This window comes from Limulus polyphemus, unplaced genomic scaffold, assembly GCF_000517525.1.
Source record: "Limulus polyphemus unplaced genomic scaffold, Limulus_polyphemus-2.1.2 Scaffold983, whole genome shotgun sequence".
In the NCBI taxonomy this organism is placed as follows: Eukaryota; Metazoa; Arthropoda; class Merostomata; order Xiphosura; family Limulidae; genus Limulus; species Limulus polyphemus.
The window spans coordinates 232,720-242,727 of NW_013666593.1; the positions used below are offsets into that span (position 1 = coordinate 232,720).

The window sequence follows — 10,008 nt, forward strand, 5'->3', positions numbered from 1 at the left end:
TCGTGAAATGGCCCTGAAATTGCAAGTCTCTCATGAAACAGTAAGTAAACATCTAAGGAATATGGGAATACTCCTTAAAGAAAGTGTTTGGGTGCCTCACGAACTCTCCGATGATCATTGTTTCCAACTTTTGAACGTTGCTTTGTCTCTTCTGGCACGTAATGCGTGTGAACCATTTTTGGACAGAATTGTCACCAGTGATGAAAAATGGATTCTCTATGTGAATATTAAATGGCAAAAACAATTACTCAGTCCTAGACAAAAACCACTTCTGACCCAAAAATCTGGACTCCATCTGCAGAAAGTGATGATTTGCATTTGGTGGGATATCAAAGGAGTAATTCATTTCGAATTCCACAGTGAACTGTCAATGCAGAGATCTATAGTCAGCAACTGGAATGTTTAAATGAAGCCCTTCATCAGAAACGCCCTTCACTTGTCAACTGGAAAGGTGTTCTTCTTCTCAATGACAATGCACATCTACATGTGGCACGTTTGATACAACACAAGATTATGGAGTTGGGTTTGGAAGTTCTCCCCTACCCACCATATTCTCTAGATATGGCACCATCACATTTCCATCTTTTTCAGTTGCTGCATCACCATCTTAATGGGTAAACGTATGCAAATGTGGAAGGTGTTAAAGAGGACTTCAACATGTTTTTTGCTTCCGAGTCAAGTGATTTCTTTAATCAGGGCATTAACAATCTGATTGTAAGATGGAAAAGCATCATCGATAAGAATGGAGACTATTTCATTTAATAAATGTTTTGTTTGGATACACAAGTTATTTAGGTTTTTCATCTAAAAGAAAGTATCTTTAAAGTTGTAACAGTATACATCTATTTATACTTAAATTTTATTGTTTTATTCCCCATTGAACTGTGTCTAACTACTATTTGCACTATTGAAAGTTATAAATCACTAGGAAAACATGTGGCTCACATTACGCTATCGATTTACATTACCCATAAGCTACTCTGAGCTGCTCATATGCATGCCTCGTGAAGAATATTTATTATATTATTCTTTGTTTTACCTAATCTAACCTTAACTAACCTAAAGAGACTCCTATTTTTACATTTTAGTTTTTTTTAAAATAATAACGATAGAATACACAAGAAATAAAATACTTACCTGGGCCTTCTTTTTATTTGCTGTTGATTGTTGCTGACACTTAAGCCTACCTTTTTTATACTGATGGTAGTAGTGCACTAAATAATTTTTATGTAATTAAATAATGTACCAAAGAACATAGAATAACAATGGGCAAAGTGTAATCAATGCCTAATAACTACCACAATTTTTCTGGTTTTTTAACTATGCGACAAGACATTATAAATTTATCCAAGTAATCTGTGGGAACGAAACTTGTACTGAAAGAGAAATTAACAATTCTCTGTACAAAAAACAGTGCAGTATAATATGTAATTTGATAGATGAACTTGGCTTTCAATTGTTTAAAAATAATATAGTATTAAATGTAAGAGAGAACTATTGATAGTTCCTGAAAGAGAGGGTGTGGCAAGAGGGGGTCTGATTTTCTATATGATGGCTCTGTAACTAAACAAGATTGAAGACTGAAAATTATGCTTTGCCTGAGTGATGACAATATTATAATGAGTAATTTATGTTAAATTTTGTACTTATTGGAGGGGTGGTGAATAAATTTGAGAAGAAGGGATGCCTAGAAAAAAATGTCACATTTCTCACACTTGGTGAAATTGAGTTTTTTTTTTAAATATTGCCTCATAAAATTAAGAACTTAAAACTTGTATATAAATAAAATATGGATTATTAGCTACAATTTTATGCTATACTAATTGGTATATATGTATAAATGTATATATTCATAATAAATACTATAATATCACAGATGATAAAAATGCAATAGCATACTCATATACCACATTATACTAATGTTTGGACATCATCTGAGGAAAACTTGTTGCTTTTCAACATATGTTGTACAACAGCTAATATTGGTATTTGTATTATATAGGCTATTCTTATGTATGTGTGTATGTAAGAAAGTTGTCAAGCATGCTTATTAATTTTTTGACACATGCATAACACATAGATAATCACTTTCTAGTTGTACTGTAAGTGTTAAGCTTTGTATTTATCACTTATAAATCAACCAGAAACATAGTTACTGTATAGCAATGAAGAGAATATGTTTTCTGTTATAGTTGGTGTCTGTCATAATCAGCAGAGCAGAAAAGATAGGCCTGCTAAGAAAATGAGGTCCTCAATTCTCTGGTTTTAATGTTTATAACTCCTCAAATGTCAAACGTTATATCACACAAAAGAAGACAGAACACAAGTTCACACAATTAGCATTTTGATGACTCAAATCTACAGTACAATACAGTGAAGGAAAGTGAAAACTGCAACACTAGCAAGAGCTACAATGAAAGCTTTTATAAGAAGAGGGCTCTTGCCAGTGCATGTCCTTCCTCTTTAAATTAAACTAGAACAAAGGGAAATGCTAAGTAAAAATTACAGTTAAACCAAATTCTCAGTTAAGCAAAGTCTAAATAAACATTATATCACTGTGAAATCCAAGTTAGGACTTGTATGTCACTAATATTGAATTCACTTCAAAAAATGCTTCACAATCTACCCGAAATGAACTCAACACTAAAAAAATTTCTTTCATGAAGCAAACTTTATACCATTTGTGTATTTAGAACACAAACAAAAGAATCACCAGTAAAAGCCTTAAGGGTGTTTGTGCAAACGAAAGTACTCTATTATACTCAAAAGCTTTAAGAACTCTCACTAGTTGAAAGTAAAGAAAATAATGCAACCTGTTAAGCAGAAATCCACCAGGAGAGTTTTATTACTTCTTGTTTAAAATTAAATGGAAAAAAGAAAGCACCATAAGTGTGATGCAAGAACTTTAGAGTTTTTGCTGAAAGTTAGAAACAGTTAAGGGTCACACAAAATATAAGTTCTCAAACCCAAGCACTGCCTTATATATGCCAATGAATCAACATATCTGTAACATATGAAAAACAATGATTGGTTCTTGTTAGTTCAGCTGACCAAAAGTGAGTCCACTTGCAACTGTTATCTGATTCACTGACAAGAATTGCTCAAATCATTAATTAATTGCTTTGTTATTCTTGTAAAAGAATCAGATAAGTAAGTCTCGAATTATACATAGAATCCTGCTTACCATTTAGAGAAAGCTAAAATTAGTAACTCAAGTGAGCCCCACATTGCTTCTGAAAGGGGAACTAAGAAGAAACAGAACAATTTTGAAAATTTTTCTTTTTTTAACCAAAGGGGGTGGAAAATATGTAGTATGTCCTCATACTGCTTAATTAAAATGTCAAGCATTTTATTGTGAAATGTTCAGCTGTGTTGTTTGTATGAAGGGCAGTGTCTAAGTAGCAAAGAAAACACTTAGATAAATTAATAGCATTTGATTAATGGAGATATTAGAAATGAATTAGGTATTTTTTCTAAGCATTAAAAATGTGATATATATTAAGATATATATCTATATATATCAGTCATATATTTGTGGTGGTTTGGGTTGTCAAAAAGTGACTAGCTAACAATTTCTGGTAAGTTAGTCTTTCGGTTAAGTTTGTAGAGCACTGAACTAGAGTAGGGGTTGAAAAATTGTGGTTTTTTTGGTCGTCCAATATGACCATAATTTGTCTGCAATGACCAGTGTTTATCTTGGGGGACAACCTGACATGGACTGTTACTTTTGGAATTTGTCTCTGAAGAAAATGATCATTATTTGCAATAAAATATTTTTGAACATGGTTTTGTCTTGTGCTATGTGCACTAAACAAATATGACAAACCATGAATGTGTTTCCATACTTGTCAACAGATGTTACTGGTCAGAGTAACTCTTTAACTCTCATTTTATTTTCAAGTGTTTCAAGTCTCCAAAAACGTGTTTTGAAAGACAGTTTGTACAAAAAAAAAGTTTAATTCTAAAACCTAAAACCTTACCTTAAGAATATTTCAATTTTTTTTTTGAAATACTTATTGAAGCACATAAGTGTAGAAGCTTATATTGTTGATAATTTGTTCAATACTAGTAAAAGATATGAGTCTGCAGTACAAAATCTTATTATAATGGAGCTTTCGATGGATATGTCAAAAATTCGGATATCGGAAACTACCACACCGATCATCACCAATCATAACTGGATAACATTTTTATAACTAGGCAGTATTTATATAGTTGAGAAATAATTAAACCAATTGAAATTTCCACAAAGATTACATGTTTCAGATTTAATAAATAACAATTACAAACAAAAAGGAGTAAGTTTCAGATTTAACCCATAAAAATTACAAAAAAGTAGTAAGTTTCAAATATAAAACAATCAAAAAATAAACTTAAAAAAATTTGGTTTCTCTAGTGAATATCTCATGAATGTTGCAACAGAAAAGCAAGGCACTTCCATTGATAATTGCATCTACAAAGAAATACTTTAGTAAAATCTATTCTGTGATGTAGCTCATTTTTAACTTAAAATTTCAATAAAATTATTTTTCTTGTGAATGGTGAACATTATTGAATGTCAACAAGTATGAGTACATTGTTGTAGAACTGTTAGACAATTCCAAAAAAGGCCACATGCCCAATAGCCTTTAACAGGAATCAGCAGTTATACTTGCCTGGAGGGTGGGTATTTCTGCTATTATAACTAATGGACATTTTTGCCTTTTTCTGCTACTTCCCATGATTTTCATGGACAAAGACCCTTTGTGAGGGGATTAAAAGTGTCTTGCTGAAGTCTATCAAATTAATGGTAACTGTCAAAATTGGAGAGACTGTCTCACAAATGTGACAACTGATGGTGCCCCTGTAATGTTAGGAAATGAAAGTAGCTTTGTAGCTTTAATCATACAGGATAATTGTAAACATGTTATTGACTTCCACTGTGCCAACCATCATCTGGAACTGGCTATCAAGCATACAGTTAAGCAACTAGCATATGTGGAAAAAGTTAATGCAACACTACAGAACATATACAGATTTTACCACTACTCATCTCTTAATTGGGAAAGATTACAAATAAGTGGAAGCTCTACAAACGTCACAGTCCAAAGGTCAGTTAACATTGTAGGTACATGTTTGGTATTATACAGAGAAAGAGCCTTGAGAGCAGTGGTAAAGCACTTAAATCAGCTGACAGAAATAGACATAGGTGAAAAAGTTAGTAAGGCAAAGTGTTTGCCTATGACTCTTCAGTTAATGAAATTTGTTTTGACAATGAAACTTTTGATGAAGCTGTTCTCATGTCTCACTAATTTTAGTCTTGTGCTACAGTACAGACATTGATTACAAATGTTACTGCACTTAAACTAACACTTGAAAATTTTGATGTGGAAAATGAAGTATCTGAGCTGATGAAGTAGAATTACATTGATGAGAAAGCTCTTGTTCTGTAAACTGTGCCTCTGGCAGAGGCATGCATTGTCCTCATGTTCAATCTGTGCATAAAGATGGCAAGACCTTAGTGAATAAACTGCTAGGGCAAATCAACAGTAAATTTCAAAATTTAACTGAAGACTTGGTGATTAGCAATTTCTTAGTGTTTGACCCCCAACCATGGCCAAGAAAAGAGCACCTGCCCAAGTATGGTGTGCCAGAAGTCAAAGCTGTGACTGATCATTTCTGATTATTTCTTGTGAAGGACAGTTTCAACCCAGATAAGACTAAACAGGAATGGACTTATTTCTCATGTTTCTGACTTCTGGGCACAGAAGCTATGAGATGAGGATAGAAAGTAGGACAAACAGTACAATAACATTCTGGGTCTAATGATGATTATGCAGGTGTTGTACAGCTGAGGCAAAGAGAGCATTTAGCTTGATGGCCAGGATAAAAACTTATTGGCATTCACACTTTCATTCAGCATCACTCAGTTACCTTGTGACTATAAGGCTAATTAACAAAACCATGGCCTCATTTGATCCCCTTTTAGCCATTTCCTTGTGGCCACAGACAAGAAAGAAAAGTCAGAGATTGGTGAAAGCCTATGGACCTAGAAAAAAATGAGAAGCCGGTGGAAAGTATGTCAGATGATGGGATGATGGATTTATGTGATGATGAGCCAGTAGACATGTTGGATGAAGCAACAAAGTAACTTATTGGTTGAGGCACAGGAGATGTAAGAAGTGGCCATAGATATATAAAATTATTTCTAGATCTGTAATATTGTGAGTTTTGACGGATTTTGCATTGGGAAAGTCAATTTTCTATTTCTGAACCCTCATTTTTTTTTTCAACATAATTCTTGCATATACAGTGTTATGCTTGAAATGTTCAGGCATGAAAGAAAAGCAAGTAAATTTGTACAACAAAACATATTGTTTTCTGAATGACTGTTATTGTACAAGTACAAAGTAATAGCACAAATAAATACCATATAATATGGGATAAATAGATAACCATAAGAATAGTTAATTTTAATGTCACACCATCTGAAAATGCTTGGGATGACCAGAATTTGGCTATGATGACCTCACATTATTATTTTAGATCATCCTGCAGAACAACAAAAAAATTCAGAACGTTTCTGTCCCTGTAATGTATCAGAGGTTTTGGTTTAATTACAAGCTGAGGAAAAAGTAATTACAACAGATTTTTGTAATATTTAGTTATTATGTTTAGGTAATTTATTTTCATAAATTATATACAATTATTAAAACTAAATACATGTTGATAGGACAGTAGAGATTTACACATTGGTCTTTTCCAACAATACAAAATGTCCATGTGACATTAATTTATGTGCTCAAAAGAGGACTACACTTTCTCGGAATTACTATGATTTCTTTATAATCTTACTTGTACAGATTTTAAGTATAAATTATTAAAGTAGTCTAATCTCAATAAACACTTTGTAAAATGTTTCTCTGTTTAAAGCAATGAGATCCTACCTGGGGGATGCTCATATTGATGTGTGTATCACAATATTTTATGTTTGGCTTTGTTTTGCACTTTCATGTTCCTATTTCCATTACCAAGTATGGATTCTTCATTGTTTTTAAATATCTAAAGTTATAGATTTTTTTAATGTACTTATTAAAGAAAATATTTTTTTAGCTCTTTCTTCAGACAGTTAACTCGGCTCGATCAGCATATGCCTGTTTATGTCTCAGTCCTCATTTTTTTGCTATCTATGAAGAAGGAAGTGGAATAAAGTGGAAAGTGGCAATGAAAGTAAGTTACTGTTTCAAAAAATATCAATCATATAACTTGAAATTTGTCAAAAAACTGTATAACAAAAAAATTACTCCAACACTTGGTTTTATATTACACAATTTCTGTGTAGCAAACAAATTTCTTTTATAGATGATACTTAGGGTAGCTTCTTGTATGTATAGCTTTTTGTTCGTACTATGGAGTATCTAAGTTGTTTGTTGTTGAATTCAAGCTCATGATTCTTATTGTGGAATTGCAAATGACTTGGTTACAATGGTTGAACAATATAAAAAATATATACATAGATGTGTATATATACGTGTAATATGTAATCTCATATTTAGTATTTTTTCAGTTATATAAACAAGTTGAACTCAAACAGTAAATTTACAACTGAATAAATTATAGTTTTGTGTACAATAAATGTTGTTAACTAATGTGTGATATTTAGTGATAGATTGCTTTAATGAATATTCTATTATTAAGTTATATTCTAATATTGTTAGCAATGTTGTCAAAGTTTAAAAACTTCATTGTTTTCTCTTATTCAAATGAGCTGACAAACTTGCTATGACATAACTTTAGTGCTCCTGATATATAAAAAAGGTGCAAAATAAGTAATGGTATAACTTGAAACTAAAGATTTTTCATCTATTTGTCATCTGTATTAATAATAACAAATTTTACAAACTTTTAAGGGAAAAAAATATAAATATTTACACTTTTGAAATATTCTTTTCATTTATTTTCATATGTGTATATGTTACAGTTTAAAAAGGTGGAAAAGTGTGTACTAGAGAGTTTGTTTATAATGTAGTTCAACTTAAAATGTAATGATTGCATGTGTTGCTGGTTTCCATTTGTAGTCCTGTATGATGGCATTTAAGTCTCTCACTAGTCTGGAGAAAAATGTAGACAAATGTTGTTTGGAGCTTGGAACTAATGAAGACAAATTAATTGTGCAACTGCATCAAAAACATGGTATGAATAAAACTCCAACCGATCTTTTCGTGATTATATGTTTGCAACAAATGAATTATAATTTAATTTACACTAATATAATTTTTAGATTTAGATTTTTTTTTAGTGAAAATTAATTTGTTTAAGGTTTTGTATATTGCATTTTTGATTTTAGGTTTGTAGTGTTTGTGTATTGTTCACCACAGTTTCTTTAAAATTTTGACATGTTTAGTGTAGCTTCATGATTCAAGAGTCTTGGTTTGATTCATAATGCCACAAAACTTGCTTGCTCTTTTATTTTGGGGAATTTTATAATTGTTTCTTTGTTTTTGAGTTATGACAAAGCTAGTAAGGTTATCTTCTGCAATTCCTAATTTTGAGTTGTTGTTCTGAGGGAAAGCAACTACCTGACAGCATCCACCACCAACTCTTAGGACATTTTAATGTTAAATATAGTGAAATTTACTATTTTTTTGACATTGTATTACATTTATAATTTATTATTGCATAACTGATTTTAATGTGAAATAAGGTGTAAAATCTGTTTTTATATTGTGTTATATTGGCTTTTATAACTGATATAACTTTATTCTTTAGTGTTGAATAAACTATTAAATTAAAAAAAAATATATTAATTTCCATAAAGGTTTCATAATTAACAATTTGTTTCATATGTTTGAAAATTCTTAAAATAAATACTCCATGTAGCAAGCTCAGATATTTATTTGTTTTATGTTATGTATGAATTTCGGTATTGTTGGTCAGCTGTTTATGTGTTTTGTAAAATAATTTTATTTCCAACAATGAAGACATGTTCTATTATGACACCTGATATAGGTGTATGGCCCAAACCAGTTATGTTTTTGAAAATCTTTGACTTGTGAGATTGTTTACTTGAGGTTATAATTTCATACAAAAAGTTGTTGAAAAATTATGAGTAATATATATATTCATTCTCAAAAATTCAGTCATTTTAGTACTGTTGCGTCATCGAGTCACGTGACTACTGTGACGCAACGTTTCTAGAACTATCATGTACTTTGGCGAATGTTCTAGTTCTTACTAGATATAGGGTAGGCTGGTATATAAAAGAGGGGAATGTAATGTCTGTATAGACAGTGAGTAATTGAACTGCAGTCAGAGAGCACGAGAGACGTTACAGCGTTTGTTTAGCGCGATTGTTGAAGTTGAGTGTATCGGTAAAGTTGTATTCGGAAAGAATAAACCAGTTTTTATTAAGAAAGAACTTGTGTCGCTTAAGTTTCGTCGGAACGAAGTTACGGAAAATCAATTGACAAACGGAGACGTAACAGTACAATAGTCTTATGGGAATTTGTAGGGATAAGTCCACAGAATGCTGTTAATCATATTTTCAGCTTGTTACAGATTTTATGCTGTTTTGCGTGTGTGGTGAATTATCATGTATAACAGTTTATGATTAACAAAATAACTTAATCCTAAATTATTGTCCTGAAGGAGGGTTTTCTCTGACTTTTCACATTTTTAAGTTTTAAATCAATTTGATGTCATTTTTTAAAACTTATTTACTTTGATTTATGAAAGCAAATAATCAAATTTTTATTTATGCACAGTTCTGAGAAGTTTCACCTGTAAGCAATTCACTTGTAATTTTTATGCCCATCTCAAAGAACTACTTCAGTTTTGCTAATCATTTCTCACCCCTTGAGAGTATATTATCCATTTCTTGATTTACAAGTATTTGTCTTCTCTTTTTCTGCTTTGTTTTAGTAAAGGCCTTAGTTGATATCTTTTTATGATAATGCTTGGAGATGGCTTGAATGGGTAATGAAGAAAAACTTTAATGTAAGTTTAACATAACAGCAAATGTACAATGTT

The 10,008-nt window shown here is 31.3% G+C and overlaps 1 protein-coding gene across 10 annotated transcripts in view; it reads left to right on the forward strand.

Moving 5' to 3' along the window:
- Positions 1-10,008, forward strand: part of LOC106461546 (cell cycle checkpoint control protein RAD9A-like) — a 93,032-nt gene that overhangs the window by 31,644 nt on the left and 51,380 nt on the right. For all 10 annotated transcript variants that reach the window (XM_022388535.1, XM_013921380.2, XM_022388533.1 and 7 more), the window contains exons 4-5: positions 7,093-7,209; positions 8,058-8,172. In XM_022388535.1, the coding sequence (XP_022244243.1) occupies positions 7,093-7,209; positions 8,058-8,172 (232 nt within the window). The remainder of the gene's footprint in view (positions 1-7,092; positions 7,210-8,057; positions 8,173-10,008) is intronic.